The 24,233-nt window shown below is 47.3% G+C and overlaps 2 protein-coding genes across 2 annotated transcripts; one reads left to right on the top strand and one right to left on the bottom strand.

Annotated features, from left to right (window-relative positions):
- Window positions 1-15,644: 15,644 nt before the first annotated feature.
- Window positions 15,645-19,361, bottom strand: LOC127778430 (uncharacterized). Its single transcript, XM_052305031.1, has 5 exons — window positions 18,886-19,361; window positions 18,464-18,780; window positions 16,806-17,723; window positions 16,553-16,710; window positions 15,645-16,414 (listed from the first exon to the last, which is right to left on the bottom strand). The coding sequence occupies exons 1-5, from the start codon at window positions 18,938-18,940 to the stop codon at window positions 15,985-15,987; spliced, it is 1,878 nt and encodes a 625-aa protein (XP_052160991.1). The 5' UTR covers window positions 18,941-19,361; the 3' UTR covers window positions 15,645-15,984.
- Window positions 19,362-22,778: 3,417 nt separating this feature from the next.
- LOC127778247 (uncharacterized) lies at window positions 22,779-23,995 on the top strand. Its single transcript, XM_052304821.1, has one exon. The coding sequence runs from the start codon at window positions 22,779-22,781 to the stop codon at window positions 23,955-23,957; it is 1,179 nt and encodes a 392-aa protein (XP_052160781.1). The 3' UTR covers window positions 23,958-23,995.
- Window positions 23,996-24,233: the final 238 nt, after the last annotated feature.

Genomic DNA, 24,233 nt, shown 5'->3' with positions numbered 1-24,233 from the left:
TAAAATTTTAGCGTGTCACATCAGATATTATATAAGGTGTCGCATAGAGTGTTAGGACATTAATAAAAAAACTTAATTACAGAATCCAGTAAACCGCGAGAAGAATTTATTAAGCCTAATTAATCTATCATTAGTAATATTTACTGTAGCACCACATTGTCAAATCATGGAGCAATTAGGCTTAAAAGATTTGTCTCTCAAATTAGTCGTAATCTATACAATTAATTATTTTTTTAAGCCTATACTCCCTCCGTCCCAAGAGAAGACAACCTTCTAGTACAACGAATTCGGACATAGAGCTGTCCAGATTCGTTGTATTAGGAGGGATCATATTCCCTCCTAGGTTAGCTTTTTTTTTGGGACGGAGGGAGTATTTAATACCTCATGTAGATATTCAAATGTTTGATGTGACAGGGGTGTAAAATTTTAGGGTGAAATATAAACACACCAAAATTGAAGTTGGTATGTGAAAAAGGAGAGAATCCTGGGTGGAATCCATGGGCGCGACGCGGTGATCTCTGATGCGGAGGCGGCACAAATGACGGTGGATGATCGATCGAATCACGGCATTAGGGGACCGACAAGTGACTATTATTGGATGAAACTATACGGAAAAGGCCGTGATACCGATCACTTAATCCACTGTGATAAAGAAAAAAAACCCAGCAAACTATATAGCCTTCTCTTGTTTCTATTAGGCGGCTTGGTTCTATTAGGCCTCTTACAGTGCACCGAGTTGGCGCGGATCCTAATTGCGCCAGTTTCTGATTTTCGCCAACGTGGAGCGAGCGACCGCGCCTTAGCTAGATTTCTCGGCACCTAACTGAGCAACGCAGAACCTCGCCAGGACCAAGGCGCAGCGAGGAGAAGACGTGGGAAGCGCGCGCTGTGGGCGGCGTAGCCTCGCGCTCGCGTGCCCCTAGCACCCAAAATCCCCGATTCACACTCCCAAAATCCCCTCCCACCACAACATAATTTCTCCCGCCACAGATCGGATTGGAAGAGAAAAGGCAAGAAAATCTTGGGGATTGGAAGAGAAGAACAAATCGGATTCAACAAGATGAAAAAGAAAATGAAAGCAAAATCATCACAGCAAGATTCAACAGATCGGACTCCTCCTGCAACACCACCCCCGCCTGCTCCGATTCCGACGACGAGGACGACGACGACGAGGTGGGGAGCAACGCTGACGGCGGAGGACTCATCGCTCCCGCCGCCGGCGGAGGACTCGAGGAGGACTCGCTGCCGCCCTCCAAGAACTGGTACGGGAGGCGAGGAGGAGGACCAGCTCACCGTGCTCCAGATCCGGCCGCCGCCGCCAAGAACCGCCTGCTGCCCGCCGCTAAGAACCGCCACGCTGCCCCCGCCGCTCCCACTGTCGGGAAAGGCACGGTGGTGGACCGGGAGGAGGCGCGACAGCGGACTCGGAGAGGAGCGGCGTGGGAGGTGACAGTGGGAGGTGAGGCCTCGCCGCCGTCCGCTCCCGCACTTCTCCCGAGCGCGCTTCCTCCTCGGCACGAGTGAGGGAGGAGAAGCAGAGTGTGGGACATAGAGGGAGGGGAAAGACTCACCCGGTGCGTGCGGTTTCTTGCGACGAGGCGGCACCGTTGACGTGGGAGGCGAGGAGGCGCGGCAGCGTGGCAGGAGAGGAGGAGGCACGGCGGTGCGGGAGAGAGGAGGAGCCGAGGAGGCGGTCGCGCCGAGGAGGGGAGGGAAAGGGTGGTGCGAGTAGTAGGCGAGGGTAGTTGAGAGAAATAAATGTGGGGGTAACGTGCCTGGGGTTACGATCACTGTGGGCTTGGTACCTTTACCAGTGTCTCCATTCAATTAAGCCACACAACTAGAGGTGCTTACACTATGGTATGGGTGTCTCTGGGCCAACTTTTTAGGCTAGGGTACGGGCCCTATAACTTGCACTGTGAGAGGCCTTAGGCGGCCCTGTTTTGTGAAACACTGAGTGCACTGTGCAGTGGGAAGGTAAAGTGCACCTTTTCTCGCATGTTGTTTCTCTTGTCGTGTACTTTTTTCGGCTAGGCGTGAAAACAGGACAAATATTTCTCTACCGCCCATCCGACCCAAATCTTGCGGGAAAAGTATATATAGGAGAGAGAAAATAGGATACCCGATATTATCCGAGTTTAAACTTGAATCTATAAAATAATATGGGTTAAAATACGAGAAGAGTTGTATCCGCTCGTATAAAATCTATTATAAATGCACCTATAAACATAATAAAAGATTAGTTAATCACTATTTTTAATGAGCTCACACGTAATATTATATAATTTATTTCTTGATGTATCTCTTTTAGTACTTTAATTGTCTTATTATATTATATATCTATAAGTTACATATACAAACAAATATATGTTCGCGAATCTGATTCGAAAAAAATAATATGGGATAGGATACAGGATGAATAATAAGTTATCCGATACTACCTATCCTCGGTTCCGAATTTAACGGGAGATATGGGTTAGGATATGAGAACGATGTGATCTGACCGTACCCGATCCGTTTTCACCCCTGCTTTTGGCTTTCTTTCTTTCTTTCTTTTTCTGTGAGATGCTAACCAACAGGTGTCTGCGTTCACATGAATGTTGTAAATTCTCGAATTTGATCGTTTTAAATCAGTCCGCCGCCCGTCCAAAAATGTAGAAATCCATGGGCTTGCTATTCATTACTCACTGGAATTTTTTTTCATAAAGCATCAATCACTTTTACGGACAACCCAGATTACTTAGCAGATAAGCTTAGTGGGCAGCTTCCTCTTGCTCCCGATCCCGGTTCGAATCACCCACGCTACCACGTGGCCCCCTCTTCTCCTCACTCCATGATCCCCGTGCGCCGCTGCCCTCTACTTCATCAGTGACGACAACACAAGCTGGTCATGTTGATGCCCTCTCCCTTCCTTAGGGCAAGCCCAATGTATGTGTGAACATTGGACTATAAAGGTGGGGCTTGCTTTACTTCGTGTTGCTGACTTGCTGCTGTTGTTGTCCAAGGAGCCTGCATCATCGCTTCTCAACCACATGGCTTTCCGGGGATGCCTGATGCACCCGCGCGGTCAGTCCCCCCATAGTCTCTCTTCTCTTCTTTTTATATGTACAAATATATACTTTATATACACACATATAAATTTTTAATATATAAAAAATATATACACATATGCATTTTTTTTAAGAATTACACAGTACAACACAGACACTCACAACACACGTACACTCACCCCTATATAAAACTGAGCCAACAAATCCTGGAGATTAGCTGTCAACGTGAAAGCACAATGCCGTTAAATCCTGAAAAATTCACTCCCATAGGGACTCGAACCCAGGACCTAAGGTGCTACCAATGCGCTTGTAACCACTAGGCTATAGGACCTTTCGCCACATATGCAAAATTTGTATAGGTACGTATACAAACAATTTATAACCGAAAAAACCACGTATATAAACTTTGTATATGCACGTATAAAAACCAACCACCACGTGCCCCCTCTCCCACGCCCTACTGCCCCCCCCCCCTCCGCATGGCCATGTGGCTATGCCACGCGGGGAGGGGGAGGGGGGATTTCATGGCTTTGCTCCTCCCACCCCAACACCAACCCGCTCACCATCCTCCTATGTCCATGTGGCTTTGGAGCCTTGTTGTCTACCGGTCTTCCACCGATTCTGTTATCCCTCTAAAGCTATCCTAACCATCCTCCTACCCCCTCCCACTGCCTCCAATGCTAAACCGTTAATTACTCCATGGGTTCTCAGTTGGAGTCTAGGTCATCGGTCTACCGTCACCGTTGAGGACTCATGGAATAGTCACTGTCAATGTCGCTGACTCCCTGGTGAGAGTCCTCCCCGCCAAGGCTCTCTCTCTCTCACCTCCCCGGGCTAGAGGTAGACGAAGACGACAACCATCTGGCTATTGGATTAACAACCGACGGCTTTGATCAGCCCATTGTGATTTATGAAAACCTGAGTCTGATAGTAAAGGTGGTATAATATTTGAGGGCCCTTGGATTCATATGATTAACAAATGAGTTTTATAGGATTTAAATTCCTATGGATTCATAAGAAATGAATAAAACTTTTTACATGATTGTATTACTATGCTTTACATTTGATAAGAAAAAATAGCAAGAGGTATAAACTCTTTGTAATCTTTCCTTCTTATTTTCCTATAGCACTATCAAAGGGTTCCTATCTTCTTTCATGTGTATTTAAATTCCTGTGAAATCAAAGAATTATACCACTTTAATTCCTGTATTTTTTCTATCATCAGAGGCCTAGAAAACGGTTCATCTCCTGTGGGAATTCAAATTCCTCACTCGGTTGCAAGCCTGATCAAGTTACCAAGGCCCATAGCGAGTGAACATGGGCTGTGCCGAGATGTGCTCTTCAGACCGAGGGGCACCTGGCAGCTCTACTCAGCCCAGCGACCACCGCGAGGAGGTCGCCGCTCGCCGGAGAATGACAACTTCCCTCGAGTACAGTGAAGCGACGGGTGCGCTCAAACTGTATCGTCAGTGTTAGTACTAAGGGCAGCCGCAACAGGTGCCGTTAGGCTCTCTACAAGAAATTTATATCATCAATCTCTCCTACATCAAAAACAATAAATTAGGAAAGAGAACACAGCTCTCTGTAGACGTGGCGAGAGCCGATATACACAAATCGAAATCGAGGCTCACAACGACGCAAGCTGGCAAGCTGCCCCTATTCAACACGTTTTCTCGCCAAAGGGGATCAGGTGTTCCCTACCCGCCCCTGCGTTTTTTTTCATGTAGCCACATGTGTAGTTAAAGGGATGGTGTTCACAAAAGATCATTGTCTTTCATATGTACATGCAAGTATTAAAAACCGAGAATGCTCCTTCTGGGTTGCGCGGGGGGAGGGGAAAAAAATTCGGTCGCTCTCCCATCCCCTATCACGTGCGCACCAGCAGCCCCTCTAGGCCCCCCACCACATGTCCACTGTCCCCACCTGCCACTTATCTACACACACAATTCCATTGCAATAAAGCACCCACATATTTTGAAACCCCTATATTAAGAGAATTTGGTTTATTTTTTTTTCCATAAAAAATTTTCACCTAGTGTACTCACAATGTTTCACTATGTATAGATCTAATGTTGCAGTGAACTGAAATATTCCATTGCAACAAACAACCCACATATTTTGAAAACCCCTATTAAGGGAATTCGTTTTATTTTTTGTTCCACCAAAAAATATTTTACCTAGTGTACTCACAATGTTTCACTATGTATAGATCTAATGTTGCAGTGAACTAAAATATTCCAATGCAACAAAAAAAACCCCACATATTTTGGAAACCCCCTATTAAGAGTATTTGTTTTATTTTTTGTTCCACCAAAAAAATGTTTCATCTAGTGTACTTATAATGTTTCACTATGTATGGATCAAATGTTGCAGTGAACTGAAACATTCTTTCGCTATTTGCTAAAACATTATTTTTATATAAGGTGAAACAACACCCGATTTAAATGAGTGTAACATTTTCGATATACTTAGTTAAACAATTCCGATATACCTGGTGGAACATCGTGCAACATTTAAAAATAATTCAATAATAAGCTAAAATTTTTTTCGTCGGAATATATCCATGTGTGTTATTGTTTTGAAGATTTAATTGCAACGAATTTAATAGTGCAATCGGATCATGATTGGATAAGTAATTTAAGAGAAAATCAATTTAAAGTAGTTTTGCATATAAATCAGGCGCTGACGTTAGCGCCCGATTTTTTCTCCAAATCGATCGAGTGCCCAACCCGTAGACTCGTCCATTAAAAACAGCTAAAGATATCCTCATGGACACACCATTAAATTGGTTTGCTATAAAATTATCTATAGATGAGGTGGACAAGTTTTATAGAGAACAGCTTACTTTACCATTGAGGCTGCTCTAAGGGGTGTTTAGATCTAGGTGTAAAGTTTTGGCGTATCATATCGGTTATTATACGGGGTATTGTATAGGGTGTTCATGCACTAACAAAAAAAACTAATTACAAAATCCATTAGTAAACCGCGAGACGAATTTATTAAGCCTAATTAATCCGTCATTAGCAAATGTTTACTGTAACACTACATTGTCAAATCATAAAGCAATTAGGCTTAATAGATTCGTCTCGCAAATTAGTCACAATCTGTGCAATTAATTATTTTTAGCCTATATTAAATACTTCATGCAGGTGTTCAAACGTTCGATGTGACAGGGTGAAAAATTTTGGGGGTGTGATCTAAACAGGGCGTAAGCATATTTTGATGCAACTTTTATACTGCGATGGTTTATTAACACTTCATCCATCTCATAAAAAAAATAGACGAAACACATCACTCGTGTATAAAAAAAGAATCTTGATCTTTCATTCATAATCAATGATAATACAGATTGCACGTTCTTCTTGCGAAGAATTCCAATAAACCATCCTATCTAAGACAAATACGAGATCACTGTGCCTTCCATGACACAAAAAAAAAAAAAAACAGAGGAAGACATGTCTGAATCCTACAAGCTTCTGCACCTACTGAAGAACACTGATCACAATGCCAAGAACGCCTCGGAGTTGGCACGCAGCTGCTCCTTCTCCAGCATCTGCATCTTCAGCCGCGGCAGCGACTTGCCGGCCGTGGTCGGCCGCGGGGCCGCCATGTTTGCCGGGGTCGGGGCCGGGCGCGGCCCCTGCAGCTTGACGTCCTTGACGGCGACGCGCACGGCACGGAAGGGGTCGTCGCGCGGGAAGTTGCCGTTGTAGATGACCTCGAGGTGTCCGTTGTCGTCGGCGGCGTCGGCGTCGGAGACGACGACCGCGCCGAGCCACATGACGAGGCGCAGCGCCGTGGTCCCTAGCCTCCCCAACGGCGTGCGGACGCGCACCTCGTCGCCCTTCTTGAAGGACATCTCGTTGACCGGCGATCGTCCTGACGGCTTCTTCCCCTTGGCGTCGACGGCGCGGTGGATGATCGGGCGCGAGGAGCGGGGACTCGAGCGGCGGGGAAGCGCCATGGACGACGGCTACGAGCGCTGCTAGCTGCGACTGCGACTCTGCGAGGATGGGGTGGAAGGAATTGTGGTGGATGCAGCGCTAGGATTTATCGGCAGCCGAGTCCGACTCCGAGTCGAAACCAATGAAGCTAGCTACGTAGCACGTCGGAGACGGAGTTGGAGTTGAAGTCGGTGATTAGCTTGCAGTGATTAATGGCTAATCCTTGTGAATTCTGCTCTATACACGCGGCATTATTGAATCCGAGCCCGACTAGAAATCGTAGATTTCTCGAAGCCTAAGCCGAACTGGTGGAGGTGTCGCCGGAGGGGCAGGGAGACGACGTACGGCGGCTCAGTTTGCACCGTCTCCATATGCAAACATCAATCGGAGAAAAACGGAACGAGTGAATTATCCGCTTCATTGACAAATCAAATATTTTAAGAAACAAGGTTAACAGATAGCTTAAAACAAATGATATTAGCAATGCAGTAGAAAAAAAGGTTTTTTTTAAAGAAAGTATATTGTTTGAAGTGTGGAAGAAATATTCCGTTTCAATAATCCATAAATAATTAAAAAATGAATTGAGTAAACCATGAGTAGAAAGTTAAGAAGTGGGGGACGCTAGTCCACCAACAAGTAGGAATGCACCATTAAATTTGTTGCAATTAAATCTTCAAAACAAGACTACACATGGATATATTTCGACGAAAAAAATAGCTTATTATTGAATTATTTTTAAATGTTGCACGATGTTCCACCAGTTATATCGGAATTGTTTCACTAAGTTGATTGAAAATGTTTCACTCGTTTAAATCAGGTGTTGTTTCTCCTAATATAAAAACAATGTTTCAGCAAATAGCGAAAGAATGTTTCAGTTCGCTGCAACATTAGATCTGTACACAATGAAACATTATTAGTACACTAGGTGAAACATTTTTCGGTGGAACAAAAAATAAACCAAATTCCCTTAATAGGGGGTTTCCAAAATATGTGGGTTTTTGGTTGCAATGGGATGTTTCATTTACTGCAACATTAGATCTATACATAGTAAAACATTGTGAGTACACTAGGTGAAACATTTTTGGTGGAACAAAAGATAAACCAAATTCCTTTAATAGAGAGTTTCCAAAATATGTGGATTTTTTGTTGCAAAAGAGTATTTTTATTCACTGCAATATTATATCTATAAATAGTGAAACATTGTAATTACATTAGGTGAAACATCTTTTGTGGAAAAAGGGGAGAGAGAAGTGAGTGGGCCCAATAGGTGTGCACGTGGGGGGAGGGGCGCACGGGAGGAGCGCCCGATCGGGCTCCCCCCGCGCCGGACGCCCGGCTCTAATCATTCTCGGAATAAATATTCCGTTTCAATAATCCATAAATAATTAAAAAATGAATTGAGCAAAACATGACTAGAAATATAGATGGTCAACTGGGCTGCCCGACGCAGCACGGCCCACGCCCGGCCATGCCTAGGCTGAGGCTAGTCGGGCCAGCACAGCCCGACCGACACGGCCGTGCCGTGCCACGGGCGACATACACGGCCCAGGCACGATGGCCCGTCGTGCTTCCTCATAGAAAAAGTCTATTATTCGTCCCTCAACTCTGTGGGTTGTGTTCAAATGGCTGGAAAATAAGTCTATTTTGTATTTCTCTTCTCTTTGGGCCTTGCCTTATACGGTTATTTAAGTCTATTTTGCATCCCAATATTTTTTTATTTGATCGGGCCGTGCCGGGCCGGCCCACTGTGCCGAGGGTGCAGCCCAGGCACGACCCGGCTGTTGAGCCAGGCCGGTACAGGCACGACCCCAGTCAGGCCGTGCCATACTTGGGCCGGGCCAAAATAGTGTGCTTCGGGCCGGGCCGTGGGCCTCGGGCCATATGGCCATCTATAACTAGAAAGTTAAGAAGTCAGGGATGCTAGTCCACCAATGAGTAGGAATGCAAGTGGGGTAGGCTTGTGGGCTTTGAGGCCCCCATTGTAGTTATATTTTTGCATCTGTTTCTGATTATTAGGTAAAAAATAAACTAACATGTGTGCTTTTATATGCATTACAGTGCCGAAGACTCGAAGTGTTAGTAGGCACTCCGAAGGAAAGGGGAAAGGGGACACCACGACTCTTGTTCAATCAACAATTCTCTACTATTATAAAAATTGAAGATGTTTTTGCCGGTACTTTGGTACATCATCTGTATATGAGTAGGTTTTTAAGTTCGTCCTCTTTTGGAAATACATTTCCGTATTTGAGTTGGTTTTTAAGTCCATTTTCTTTTGAAAATACAAAATGAGTCGTATAAGAAATCTCTTTTAAAAAAACTCACATGCTAACTTGAGATGAACAGACTCCTATTTGCAACTCATGATTTTCTAAAAAATATTATCGGAGGGTGAACTCCGCAAACGGGGGCCAGTGAGGCCCCCCTTGTTGGTTTGGCCGGGGGCAGCGGGTGAGATTCGGGAGCTCGGTGAGTAGTTTGACGTAGAGGGGGTCGGGCCCCTCAAGAATGATGAGACAAAAGGGGTTTATACATGTTCGAGTCGCTGAGAAGCGTAATACCCTACTCCTGTGCTTAGTTGATCGTGTGATGATTTACAAGATTTCCTTATTCGAGTAGAAGGTGTTGATGATAAGGGGGCAGGAAAATTCCTCTAGTGAAAAGGGCTCATCCACTCCCTAAGTAGGCTTGGACCTCCTTTTATATCTTAAGGGGTTACCACATGGGCACACCGAGCCTATCTAGGGAGGATAATCACATTAAATGCATGTCTTATTGCTTGCCTTAGAAGCCACTAGCACGCCTGCTGTGGCGTGGGGCCAGCCAGATCTATCCGGCTGAGACAGGGAACACGCACGTCTTATTCGTCATTTAATGAGTGAAGACTTTTGGGTCCTTACTCATGCCGGGAAACGAAAACCCTGCACTGACCGGGTTAGACGGACCGCCTCCGACTCATCATCGCGACATGACAGGGGATATTAGGCGGCACGCCGCCTGACATGCAACTAGTATGCAGACACACTACCCTGGTTACATCGGTCATTCGACCGGTCGCAGACGGGTCGCAATCCATTCAGGTGCACCACGCACCGCATTTAATGCGGCGTGGTGCGCTCGCTCACACTGCCTTAAATGGGGGCGTCCACCTAACCCGGCACACGCGGCACCACATGGAAGGGGTTGGGGTAGCCCGATCCTAGGCAAGGAGGGGCCGCCGCCGCCCTGCCTCAGGCCAGACCCCCCCTCGGGGAGAGGGCCACGTGGCTACCGGGCACAGCCTCCTCCCTATGGACCTGATACCTCCGGACCCATATCACCAACAAATATATATATCCAAGCGAATTCCCACAGAATTTCACCTTAACTTAAAAATATAACCATATAACAATAATAAGATAAAAATAGTCGTCACCCGTTGCAACACATGGCATTTTTTCTAGTTAATATAAAAATCCGAGTTTACTATTTTGTGTCATTTCTTCATCAATGTTGTCTTTGCCAAGGACTTATCCTAGCTGTATTTCTTCCGGCTTGCATAACATGCATGGTAGCTAGAGGGAGTAGGGGAGGTTGGACATTTACCAAGTAAAATGCGACATATATGTGTGAATTTTGAAATCATATGACAAACAAAGAAACAAAAATGAGACTATGCCACTCAACTTTATGGTCAATTATAATATCATGTTTTTTTCAATATGCACGCGGTAAGCCAATGCAGAGATCGAACCAAACAGAACCGTAAGATTTTTTTTTATTTTGGCATTAATTTTGGGGTGGGAGGCTAAGGCCGTCAAGGTGGTCACGATGGAGGAGAGGGTGACCAGGCTCGATCGGCTCCTCGTCATGGCCGCCGGAACCGCTGCGGCGCTCGCGGGCTGCTACGCGAAGGGCAGCGGTGTCAGAGACGGTGGTGCGTGAGAGCCGGAGCGCGCCCTCGCCAAGGTGGAGCGTCTCGTCCGATTGAGAAGGGGCAAATTAGTACTTTTCACGATTTTTCTCTCTCGATCTACATCGGATATAATCAAATAAGGTTTTCAGTAACTAATTACCAGACTTTTGCGGTGTTCTATAACCAATTTACATCTTTGCGGTTTCCCATAGCTAATTATATGTTTTCTGGGTGTTCTGTTGTAATTTTTGACTTTACGATACCTCCCATTACTAATGATAGTAGGGTGGTAGAGGTTTGATCTTACCGTTGATTATGATGGGTGTTTTAGACATTTAATCCAATATCATATTATATTCGACTTCCAATTTAATTTATTTGTGCAAAACAGATCACTGTATTGACCTGGACATTAATCGGCTTCTCTAGGCTATGATCATCACCTGCCAGCTACCCATCGTGTGGCATCGTCGGCGAGCTCGTCGTTTAGGTTTAGATTGATCCTCTCGCTGCCGCTAGAAACTATCTCACCTAATTCCTATGCATGCAAACCGTGTACGTAAATGCACAGAATCACAGGAGCATGCCTACTTTCTCTCCAAGTAACTCGCACATATAATCCAGTGATTAGCCAAGAAAATCATATTCGTATTACGGATCAGTGATCAGTGGCCCCACCAGCTGCATAAGGGTTTCACAGTGCAAGCCTCAGTTGCCAACTAGACCCAAGTCCCTCTAAAGTCACATCCTTCAAAAGTGCAAGTTCGTTGTAGTGGGCCTCACCATTATCTTCTTTTTTCAATCTTTCCTTCCCCTCTCTCTCCTCGTAGTTCTTCTTTTTCACTTTCCCCGTCGGTTTAGACGGCACCGGGCGGAGCCTCGGTCGGAGCAGCGGCGGGGCGATCCAAGCGGCAGCGGCGACGACGGGCAGAGAGGTGGTGTGGTGACCTAGGCGGCTTGGCGGCCCAAGCGGTGATGGTGTCGGGTTGAGCGGCCAGATCTAGCTTCGGGCGACGAGGTGGGGGGATGATGGTGCGGCGAGCTCACTAAATCCGACGGATGCGGCGGCTTGTCGGGCACGGCGCGAGGTCGGCCGTGGCCGTGGCTTCCTCGTCGGCGTCGTAGCCACCGGTTCCTCGCCGGTGCTGGTGACGAACTCTGCAGCCGCCACCCTGCCCTCCTCACCTGCACCGACGAGAACCTCTCCTCTCCGCCACCAGCCCACCATTGTCTTTCCTCCTCCTGCTGGTTCCGGCCATGCACGGAACTAACGAGGCTTTCACTCACCCAATTTTTTCTGACAAAACTGACGAGGCTCTGGGTACCCAAATTGGACATGGGAACACTATGAAAACATGGTCCCCACTCCATTCTCTCCACGTAAACATTTTGTCTATTAGTTGTTGGGGTTGAATGCCACGGAGGCGCACTATAAACGCCCTAAGAAGGCCATGCAAGAATTTATACAAATTTACTTATCTATCATGATGCTTTTTCCCCAAATTTGCCACAACTTCTACTTTGGATCAAAAGATATGGATGGCTCATATATCCATTGGAGGGTCCTCTTCAAAAAAAAAAAAAAAACTTTTTCTATTGGTCTCGTTTGCTTGAACCCACTAGCCGAGAAAACCGATGTCACATAAATCTTATCCACTAGGCATGACGCATCTGGCCCAAGGCCCACCAGCTCAGCAGTGGACAGCTCTTCGGAGCAACGAAGTGAGACAAAATAATGTTCCCGCCTCAACTAAATTTCTTTGTGAACAGTCAACAGACTACCACTAGTTCGTCTGAACGAAAAGTGAAGGAAATACATATGGCCCTTGCCTTCCTTTCAGAAAGAAAAAAATTGACACAAACACTGGCACAAACTAATATCCAAGTCAGAGTAGAAATGACATTACTAGATGCTTTGTTTGCTGCATACCCAGGCTCTTGATCTAAACGAAGGAAAGGAAAGCCAAAGGCATGCAAAGAATTGGAAGCTGAATCCTAGCTACAAGATCAAAGTTGTCAGCAGGTGGATTGTAATCATACATATGTAATCAGAGGGCAGCTGGATTGTGATTCTGATCTCTTGAATATCAACAAAACCAAAGGATTAAGGAAAACATTCACCATGCATATATTGGTAAAAAAAATAAAGAAGAGAAACCTCGATCTTTCATTCATAATCAATGACAAATTACAGTTGACAGATTGCATGTTCTTCTTCTCATGCGAATAGATCATCCTATCTACGAAAATTTAAAAGATCACATCGCCTTCCATGCAAACCAAGAACAGAGGAAGACATGTTCTGATTCCTACAAGCTTCTGATTCCACCTACTGCTACTACTGAACAGCGCTGATCACAATGCCAAGAAGGCCTCGGAGTTGGCACGCAGCTGCTCCTTCTCCAGCATAAACATCTTCAGCCGCGGCAGCTTCTTGCCGGCCGTGGTCGGCCGTGGGGCCGCCATGTTTGCCGGGGTCGGGGCCAGGCGCGGCGCGGGCAGCTTGACGTCCTTGACGGCGACGCGCACGGTCCGGAAGGGGTCGTCGCGCGGGAAGTTGCCGTTGTAGATGACCTCGAGGTGGCCGTCGTCGGCATCGGCGTCGGAGACGACGACCGCGCCGAGCCACATGACGAGGCGCAGCGCCGTGGTGCCTAGCCTCCCCACGGGCGTGCGGACGCGCACCTCGTCGCCCTTCTTGAAGGAGGACATCTTGTTGATGGGCGATCCTGATCCTGACGGCTTCTTGGAGACTACTCTCCCCTGCGCCTCGACGGTGAGCTCACTGCGGCGGTGGATGATCGGGCGCGAGGAGCGGGGACTCGAGCAGCGGAGAAGCGCCATGGACGACGAGTGCCGAGCGCTGCTGCGAGGATGGGTGGAAGGAATCGTGGTGAATGCGGAGGGAGGCGGCGATCGGCCGGGGCTGCGAGGATTTATCGCCAGTCGGGTCCGAGTCCGAATTGAAGTCGGCGCTGTCAGGCACGATCCGTCAATCCGAGCTCGACTCGGAATCGGAGACGTCCGTTACGCCTCGCCACCATCACGCAATCCATTCCGAATGGCGCCAAGCAGGCGGGAACGCGCAGCGAAGCTAGGTGTGTCGCCGGCGGCGGTGGCGGCGGAGGACAAGCAGATAACGGCGGCTCAGCTTTCTGATTGGTCTTAGTACATCCGAGCAACTGATTGGGCTTATAAAGGGGACAAGTTCTTGTATTTTTACGTGTTGGTACTTTGTCGACATATAGGCATATAGCCGACAGGAATTATCTAAATTGAGTTCTACTTCTAGTTTGTGGTTAAAGTTAGAAATTTACCTATAGTCCGATCAAACTAAATTTTACTAACCTTTTAGAGATACTTGGTATAGATGTTCTTACATTTTTATTTAGAAAGCGAAAAGTTTTTAATTTACCTTATTCGAGCTACTCTAGATAGCTGGATGCTTCCCTACTTGAGAATTGAGATTGTAACAAAAGTTTTCGAGAAAAACTCTTCATGAAATTTTAGTTCAGTTGAATTTTCCAAAATAAGCCGGTCGTACACTCGCGTCTTGATCTCTTGAAATATAATGCCGTTAGCACGTTTGACTTGGCCATCACATCATGGGAAACTGAAGCAAAATAAATTTTGAATCATGTCGGTTGTATTTGTTGATTCTTTATAAGGGAAACTATTCTAATCTCTCGAGGGGATGTCCCCTCGTTTGCTCAAAAAACATCTAAACAGTTATGAAAAATTCTGGAAAAATTTGACAACATTCATACAACACATATATATAACTCCACAAAATTTTAAGTCCAAACTCAACTCACACGTCGAGATATAAAAAAGACAAATTCAGCGTATGAATAGTAGCGTACTATTTATATATAAATTTGTCTTTTTTGTTTCTCGATGTGTAGATTGAATTTAAACATGAATTTTGGTGGACTAGTAGATATCATTATACTCTACATTGTCAATTTTTTTCAGAATTTTTCACAACTATTTGCATCGAATTTAGAAGAAAAAGGTATACGAGGGGACATCCCCTCGAGGGATTAGAATCCACTCCCCGTACAATAGCCTTGGCCTCACATTTTAAAATTAAAAACCTTGGCCACAGACGTCAAATTGGTAAATCACAAGGAAAAATGTGTTCTACTCTAAACAAAATACAAATACTTTTTCTTTGAATTCCTTTTCACTATAGCACATGAAAAATAAAATTGTACAAAGTAACAAACATGATGCGGAGTGCAATTTGTTCTGTTGATACGATTATTGACGCAAGTAATCTTCATAAAAAATACATCGTACCCTTTTATATGCTCACATGAATTTTGTGCCTGCATGAAAGTTAGCCGCTAGCATCAAGCGTATCAACGGGTCAAAAATAATTCGTAAATGTAAATAAAAACGGAGACTCTTTATAAAACATGACATGGACACGTGGCCTTGCGCCTTGAGCTGCTTCAATTCAGTTGGGCACTCAGTCACTAGCTAGTCACTAGACCACTAATTAAGCTTTTCATTAGGTTAACTCGATAACTAATCATCTTGGCTGAGTAGTAAAAATACGTATCACCAGTCAGTCAGCAAAGGCTCGCCATTGATGAGTGATGATGGATGGCTTAGAAGCTCAAGTGCCGCAGAATACTTGGCTCAAGGATAGCATTGAGCACTGGTCATGTATGAGACAACAGAGACAAAAACTCATCCTACGCCTATAAAGAAAGAGAGAGGAGACCTTTTCTACCATTCATAATCAATGATATATATAGGTCATACATTGCATGTCCTGTTACGCAAAGAATTCAAAACAAATTATCCTAATTACCAACAGTGCCTTACAAGAATTCAGAAACAGAGGAGCCGCTGCACCTCACAAATGAACAATGATTTTCTCTCTATCCCTTTTTCATTTCCTCATTCAAGAGAGAGAGAGAGAGAGAGAGAGAGAGAGAGAGAGAAACTATATAGGCTGAGCAAACAGTTGCAATGTACAATCAAGCAATGAATCATTATCCATCACCATCACCACAGCAAGAAGCAGCCAATTTACATGAATGTAAAAGTGCAAGACTATCGTTCTCTACTATTACAAGACCCCCGGTCACCGATCTAGAACCTGTCTGATTGAATGCTGTTGTCGTCCTGATAGTGTTTTAGGAAAAGAGACATCAAATATTATCCTCAAGTTTCCTTTCAATCCCTCGCCGATTGGCGATTCATCATTTATTACCAGCTCATACCCTGGGTACACGACCTCATCAACTTTGATCTTCAAGTAGCGCCCATCAAGTGTCTTAAGATTTATGGTACACTTTGCAAGTGCATCCACAAGACGAAGAACCCAATGAACTACCAGGTCATTTCCATAGAGGATGTAGGTCTCATGAGGTGCGCTGTCAAGGGTCAAAATTAAATCATGGGGCGGCTGGCCATAAAAATGGGACCCTTCATAAGGAAGTGTTATTTTTGTTCCTTTCCTTGATCCAGGCAGCACTTTAACTTGTAAAATTATTTCTTCATTCTCCACAGGTCTGCATAATATGAGAAGCCTAAACTTAGACATCAATTACATCCACTGTTGTTTACAGGTCGCAGATATATGATTCCTTCAGTTGCAGATTTTTAAAACATAAAAAGACGGTAACACTTAAACAAAAGTGCAAACATACTCATCAGTATGTCTTGTGATCCTCCTATGAAGTGCTACTGTCAAATCAGTTCCCTGGTACAGCTCTTCAAGGGTGCACATAAGTTCTCCAACTGTTGCTTGTGGATTATCCAATTGATCATGATAAATCATTGCACAGCTTTGTTCAGCATCTTGAATCTAATAAAATAAATCACAGTTAATCAAAAGTTCAAATTACTAATAAACAACACATAAAACTGCAGGAAGGAAAGAATGATAGTTACATCACTTACATTTCCATAGAAGAATAACGTGTGGGGTTTTAGGCACCTCAGCTGGTTGTATCTTTGCAATTCCTGTTGCAACAACGGTAAGAATAGTGGATACTTCACAATGAAGATCAATTCAAACTGTTCAGCGGAATAACCACCAACTTCCTCTATCATGAAGCATCTGTCTAACCGGTGGCAATTTGAATGTCGATAGTATTTAAAAAATGTTTCTGGGTCATGAGCCTTTTCCGGATTGTCATCAACACCATAGTTTTTGTGCTTCAGCGAAGCTTCCAGTAAATAATTCCCTTCGGTGATTTGAAACCATCTGTTTTGGTATGGAAGCATCTTAAGTATATCACGATAAGCAGCATCATTGGTGTAGGCTAAGACAAACCTCATATGCTCATAAGCTCTGAAATAGAAAAGTATCCTGTTCTCGATTGGTATCAGTGGTGCATAATTGCAGATAAGATAACCATGCTCATGTGGATTGTGCAGCATTAGAGACATTAAAGATCTCCAGTCCTCTGGTATTTGGTCCATACTGTAATTCCTGAATACGGTTTGACGGATCACATTACGAAGATCAAGATAATTTTGACAAACCAATTCATCCGTCCTTTTTGTCCTGGTGACAAGCCGGAATCTTATGTGTCCAGTAGGGGCAACCCAGATATTAGATTCACCAAATCTTGACAAGCAATACCCCTCTTCATGTTGATTGAATAACTCCACAGCCATTGATCTGACACAACACTTAATCCTCTCCTTAACAATCCAAACATTGAGTTTCTTGTATTCTCCCAACAAACTACACCGAGTGCTGTCTATATATTCCATCGCTGATGTCGTGAATTCTCTGACAGAGATAAAATACTTGTGATCTGGTAAATCACCATAGGAAGTGCCTATGTCATCCTTCATTATGTCGTAACCCTGAGATAGCATGCTAGCGAATGTTAAGACATTGTATAATTTATTCAAATCCTAATTTCATTGAGGAATTCTCCCATAACATAAAGGGCATTCACATTAAAATCTGAATAAAGGGCCTAAGGGACATTTAATACACTGCTGTACACCTAGTTTCAGAACATGAACATCTATCTAGTAGCTGTACACCTAGTTTCAGAACATATATATCTAGTATCTAAAACCACAAGGCATTTTTTTCTAGTGAAACAAGATGATCCTTTTTACACTTTTCAAAGTCAATATTATATTATTCTGTACCATTGCATAAAAGTATTTCAACATATGAACAGTATAGTACTCATACCCTGTAGATCAAGTTTGAAGTTGGTTCTTGGCGGAGTAATAGATACTAGTATAATCTACATTGTCAATTTTTAAAATTTCTTCACAAGCATTTGCATTAAATTTTAAGAGAAACATGCATACAAGAAGATATCCTCTCAAGAGATTAGAATCCATTCCCATATCACGAACAGAAATTATCATTATGCATAAGATTTGAGAAACAGAATTGACCCCTTGTTGAAATCAAGAGTCTTAGGATGAACTGGCACAGGCATGCGTTCTTTCTTCAAGAACATTTCATTTCTTGATTGAGAGAGAGAAAGGGAGAGAGAGATGGCGATTCAACCTTAAACGAGGCGATGCTCTCAATCAAGAACGTTTCTTGATTGATTGAGAGGAGAGAGATGGCGACTAACCTTGAAACGAGGCGCAGCTCGGCGTGAGAAGCGTCCCTCCTCCCCATCCCTGGCGCAGCTCGGCGTGAGAAGCGTCCCGTTCTTCTCTCCCTTAGCCTCCTCCTCCCAGGCGCAGCTCGGCGTGAGAAGCGTCCCGTTCTTCCCTCCCTGAGCTTTTGTTCGTAGACGAAGGAGAAGAAGTGACGTTCCGGCAGGAGCACACGAAGGAGAAATGCTGGAGAACGCAAAGAAGAAGATGACACGACGTTCTTCTCCTCTTCCTCCTCCCAGGAGAGGAGGCGCCCCCTGCTGATCGCTGGAGATGACCTCTCTGCTTTCTGCTTTCGTGGCAGACCAAGGAGGAAGAAAGGAGGTGTCAAGCCGTTGTAGAAGAAGAGGTGAGTAATTTAAGTATTGGACCGCCAGGCCCGCCACAGTCTAACCATCCCCATGGGCCGTATAGCCCACGTTCGGCCCACTCCTCCTCTGTCCTGCCATCGCCGCCGCATCCTCTCCTCTGCGCGTGGACGGTGGCCGGCGGCAGCGGCGGCGCGCCGGAAGTCTTCATTCAGTAGCCGCCACCCCCGCTGGTTAGCAGGGCTCCTCTCGTGCTGCCCTTCACCATCCGTAGCGGACTTGCATAGCGCCCCGGCGGCCCGGACCTCAGCGAGTGAGTGAAAACCCTCGGGCGGCAGTGTCGCCGGAGCAACCTGCCGCCACCGCCAACTCCACGATCGCCGCACATACTGGATCTCGCACTCGATCTCTCTCTCTCTCTTTTCCTCAGTACTTCTTCGTGGGGGCGGTGAAGATTGGGGATCGGCGCGGTGGGAGGAGGCGAGCGACGGAGGAGACGAGGAGTCGGATGGGGCGACTGAATCAGAGGAGTTTTTTTTTTTTTTCTGGTTCCACGCATAGACTGGAGTACTGGACCCACCACCTATACAATGACACATTTTAGGGTTAATTAGATCCATGCCACTATAACTTTTGCCAAATTTAAAAATATCGCTATTTTCATCATATCGGCTATGTACCACTGGAAATTTTTAAAATTGAAACTATATCACTCCCGTCACTTTTTATGTCTCATCTCTCGCGCCGTCTCCGTTCCCATCCTCATCCCCTCCAGGACCCAAGCGTTCACGTGGCGGGATTCGCGGCAGAGTCGTCAAACGCGCGCGCGGAAGCGAGGGGGGATGGTGGCAGGCGGGACGCCTCCGCGCCGACGACGAGGAGCAGCAGTAGGAGGACAGGCCGGGGCGGTTGCAGCCGGGCCTAGCGGGGTTCGCGGCAGAGTCGTCAGGCGCGCGCGGCGTCCCGTGCCAATGACGAGGAGGATCAGGAGGAGGAGGACACGCTTCACGCCCTGGTGTACATCTCCTTGATATGCCAGAGGAGCGCCGTCAGCAAGGACCTCGTTCGCTACCGCAACATCCTCTGTGCCGTCGCCGAGATGCTCAAGAGCGGTAGCCCCTGACTCCGCCTCAAGTCCCTCCAGGTCCTCCGTGTCCTCGTCGAGGACAACGATGACGACAAGGTCGCAAATCCCATTCCCCAAGTTTCAACATCCCCCAAAGCAGATAAATTCTGCAAGAAACCAAGTAATAGTTGATCGATTCTTAGTTTCAATTTTGCAGAAGTTGGGGAAGGGCGACACAATACACACCATCATCAAGTTCTTGTCAAACAAGCTATCGGGTCATGAGCCGACGTGCAAGCGGATCGTCGCGGTCGGGATGGGGAGTAGCAAGTCAGAGAGCGTCGTTGCCGTCGACAAGGTGGAGAGCACGCTCTGCAACCTCGACCGCTTCAAGGCCAACACCCAACATGAAGTAGGGCCGACAACGCCAGACTGCAACTACTCCTCACCAGGCTGCTTCAACGCCAACGTCAAGCAGGTCGCGATGGCCACGCGTTGGCGAACTCGGTGAACTCGGCTAGATCACTACCTCAGCGAGCTCACACTGGCGAACGATGACAAGGCCACGGTGGCTGAAGCCGTGCGTAGCCATGGAGAGGAGGGTGATGAGGACGTGAACAAAGACGGAGTGAGAGAGGCCGATAATTAGGTTTTGGTACGCACGTATGACGAGTTACAAACCAGGAATCCTAATTAGGTTTTGGTGTGCTAGGGAGAGAAGTCGCGCACGGTTTCCGAACATGTTGCGACAAGCTAGGGTTAGGGTTAGGATTTTAGGGGTGGGGTGAGGGGTGGTGTTGTGGAGGGAATGCAGGGGAATTGGGCATAGAGGGGTGCCGTAGGAGGCGGCAGACCGGCAGTGGGTGGTGGGCAAGGGCGGGCGACGAGACGATGGTTGCATGGCCCGAAACTGTGGGTTCAGTAGCGACGGTGGGCCAATGTTGGTGGCGTTGGCAGAGTGAGGCAAGGGAGACGCCCGGGTGGGGCCTCTCTAGCATGTTGACTCCTTTCGGCACTGGCAAGGCCAGGCGGCCTTATGGTGGGGGGGGGTGGGGGGGGGGGTGGGGTGGTGGAGGAGAAAGAACAAACCCGGTGGCGGTGGAGGACGAGGGAGCTCGCCCGAGGGTTGTAGCCCTCGCCTGCTTCGCTCACCATCGTCATCGTCACCGTTGCCTTCTGTGTTGGGGAAGTTCACCGGAGGGAAGAGGGGGCCATCACTGTTGTCGTCGCTCGCTCGATGAAGACGTGAAGACGAAGAGAAAGACGTATGGGATAAGGTAGAGAGAGGAAGAAGAGAGGTAGGCTGCACATAGGCCTCGCGCACGACTTCCTCCGTCAGCATGTGTGCGCTAGGTGCCCATGTTGCTATAAAAGTTGCGAACTGAGCTCAGGCCTCCTTTCTCGCGCGTATGCACCCGCAGCGCACATTTTGGCCCATCTAGCCCATAATGCTGCCATCTAAAGGAGAAAAGACAGTCAACAAGACCACTGCTTTTTCTCTCATCTCCCTGCCTCTTTTCCCATTGAAATCCGTCAAATCCAGATACGGAAGGGGAAGGGGAAAGAAGATGAATATGGACCAAGGTAAAAGAAAGGGGCAATTTGGTACTAAAAATTTTACAACTGCATCAATAGGTTAAATAGTGGCATATCTTAAATACATGTAAAATTGTAATGACATGTTTAAAAATAGCTGAATAGTACCATCCGTTTCATAATGTAAGACTTTCTAGCATTGCCCACATTCATATAGATGTTAATGAATCTAGACATATATATGAATGTGGGCTATGCTAGAAAATCTTACATTGTGAAACGGATGAAGTAATGGTATATTTTACAACTTAAGATTTTTTTTTGAGGTTCATCCGCACATTCTTATTACTGGGGAGATTCAGTACGATCACGAATCACCAGAGTACGTACAAAATACGGGTCAACCCAGACCACAGACTGATCCGGGTCCCAACTCACACCAATCTTGGCTAGATTATGAGCAACATTATTACAGGATCGAGGGGCAAAGGAAACCTTCGAATTAGCAAAATGAAGTTGCAGCAGCATCTTGATTTCAGCGAAAATTGTAGCCCCAACAGCTTGGTTATGGGAGGATGACGTTACTGCTGAGACCAGAATAGCTGAGTCAGACTCGATCTCCACCTCAGTCACACCTTGCACCGAGATGGCCAAGAGGGCAGATAAGCATGCCCTTGCTTCCGCCGAAACAACATCATGAACGAATTCCAGCCGTCCAGCTCCTGCCAGTAATGCATGCCCTTCTTCATCCCGCAGCACAAACCCCCAACCACCCGTCTTGCGATTTGCTTGGTATGCAGCATCAACATTGAGTTTAATCTTCCCTGCGGGGGGCGGTGCCCAGTGTTTCATCACAGCAGCAGTAACACGCGTATCAAGCGTGTTTGGGTCAGCCATTTCCTAAACCATCGCGTTTTCACTCTGTGCACAACTTTCTCTGGCAGTAGCCCACGTTCCCCGGCGTTGATTTTGTTTCGGGCAAACCACCAGTTCCACAGAAGCAGTATCACCTCCATCCTACATTCTTCTTCTAGTAATAACACACGATGAACCACTTCTTTAGCTGATTTCAGATTGATTAAGTCTAGTCTGATCTGCTTCTTCTGTAGCAATCGCCAGCACTTCTTGTTTTGTTTACATTTCATAATGGCATGAATCTAACCCTTTAGTTTCCGTACTTCAACTCCCGGAGCGCGCGCGCGCCAGAGCTAGCTTTTTCGAGGCCGGCCGAGTGCGAGTCGGACCGCAAGAAAAAGAGTGGCCGGCCGAGTGCGACCGATACCGATGGCGATACATACGGTCTGGCTGGCTGGCGGCGCGCCCATATATAGCCAATTGAATACCCCTCGCTAATTAAGCTACAGTACATACGATACGATGTGTTTGTTGACTACTAGTATGGCGGGAAAGGAGCGGAGCCACGTGCACTTGTGCCTCACCGACTACAGGGACGGCACCTACACCTACACGGTGCACCACATCGACGTCGCCCCCTTCTTCCTCCGCTCCGACGACCCCGACGTCCCGGACCCGGGAGCCATGGAGGAGGCTGTCCTGCCCCCACCCGCCACGCGCCTCGCCACGCGCCCGGAGACCAACGGCCTCGAGTTCCACCACCTCCTCCGCGCCGCCGACGGAGGCGACATGATCGTGGCCACCGACGACCAGCGCCGCACCCTCATCTACGACGTCGCCGCCCGCGCCGTCGGCCCGGGGCACATGCTGCTCTCCGACAAGCGCGTCCCGGTCTCCGCCGCCGTCGCCGACCGCCTCTACGTCCTCGACACCTCGCACGCCGCCCGGCGCGCCACCTGCTTCGAGGCCCTCGTGTACGACGGCGTCGAGGACCCGCTGCGCGCCGACTGGTACTGGCGCCGCCTCCCGGGCCCTCCCTACGCCGACGACGGCATCGGCCGCCCTCTCCCCGGCTCCCGTGTCACCGCCCTTGCGGTGGTCGGCGCAGGCATCTGGGCCACGACGGCGCCGGCGGAGGACGGCGTCGCCTCCGTCCGCCCCTGCTCCCGGCTCGACCCCAGGCGCGGCGTCTGGACGACGCCCAAGGGCGCCGGCGCCGGCCCCGGCACCTACTCGTTCGACACCGAGCGGCAAGCCTGGAGGAGAGAGGGCGACTGGGAGCTGCCGTTCGCCGGCAAGGCCGAGCTCGTCCCGAGCTGCAACCTGTGGTTCGGCTTCTCCCGCGCCGACGGGTCGTCGTCGCTCTGCGCCGCCGACCTCGCCGCGGCGCCGCACAGGGCGTGCGGTGTGTGGGAGGACTTCCGCCCGCCCAAGGAGTGGTTCAGCTGCGGCCGCCACCTCGTCAGCCTCGGCTCCGGCAAGCTCTGCGTCGTCAGGTTCTTCGCCACCGACCCCCTCGACAAATGGAGGCGTAGGGACCCTGTCGCCATCATCACCGCCATGGAGGTGCGGACTATGCCTGCTTGCGACGGCGACGACGACGGCGGAAGAGGAGGAGAACGGCGGATCAAGGTGGTGAAGCACATGTCTAGGTGTATCAAGCTCCCAAATTACAATAAAGGCAGAAATTGGGTTCTCTAATACTCGTTAAATTTCACTCTAAAAGGCACAAGTATGATTTCTTTAATTAATTTATAGATCTAAAAGATGTATGTATCTACATAAAATTCAATGCAACTCCAACATTTCCTTCCAAGTAAATGGTATTAATAATCTCTCAAAACTGAAGGATAAAGATGATGTACTCATGGCGGCTTCTCAACTCTAATTCCCAGTGGTTTGCTTCATCCTCCTCTCATCCAAACGGATAGCTGCTGTTTACAATTGGCTTATTAATCCCTGTTCAGTCCCCAGATA

Source organism: Oryza glaberrima, chromosome 7 (assembly GCF_000147395.1).
Source record: "Oryza glaberrima chromosome 7, OglaRS2, whole genome shotgun sequence".
NCBI lineage: Eukaryota > Viridiplantae > Streptophyta > Magnoliopsida > Poales > Poaceae > Oryza > Oryza glaberrima.
This window is presented reverse-complemented; position numbering and strand designations above follow the sequence as displayed.

Bases quoted from the DNA above. Each gene is read 5' to 3' on its own strand.
- LOC127778430 (XM_052305031.1), bottom strand. From the start codon at position 18,940: ATGGCAGGACAGAGGAGGAGTGGGCCGAACGTGGGCTATACGGCCCAT. The intron at 18,781-18,885 runs GTTAGACTGTGG...CCACGAAAGCAG, and splicing joins CTATACGGCCCATGGGGATG to AAAGCAGAGAGGTCATCTCC. The intron at 16,415-16,552 runs GTATGTTTGCAC...CATATTATGCAG, and splicing joins ATCACAAGACATACTGATGA to ACCTGTGGAGAATGAAGAAA.
- LOC127778247 (XM_052304821.1), top strand. From the start codon at position 22,779: ATGTGTTTGTTGACTACTAGTATGGCGGGAAAGGAGCGGAGCCACGTG.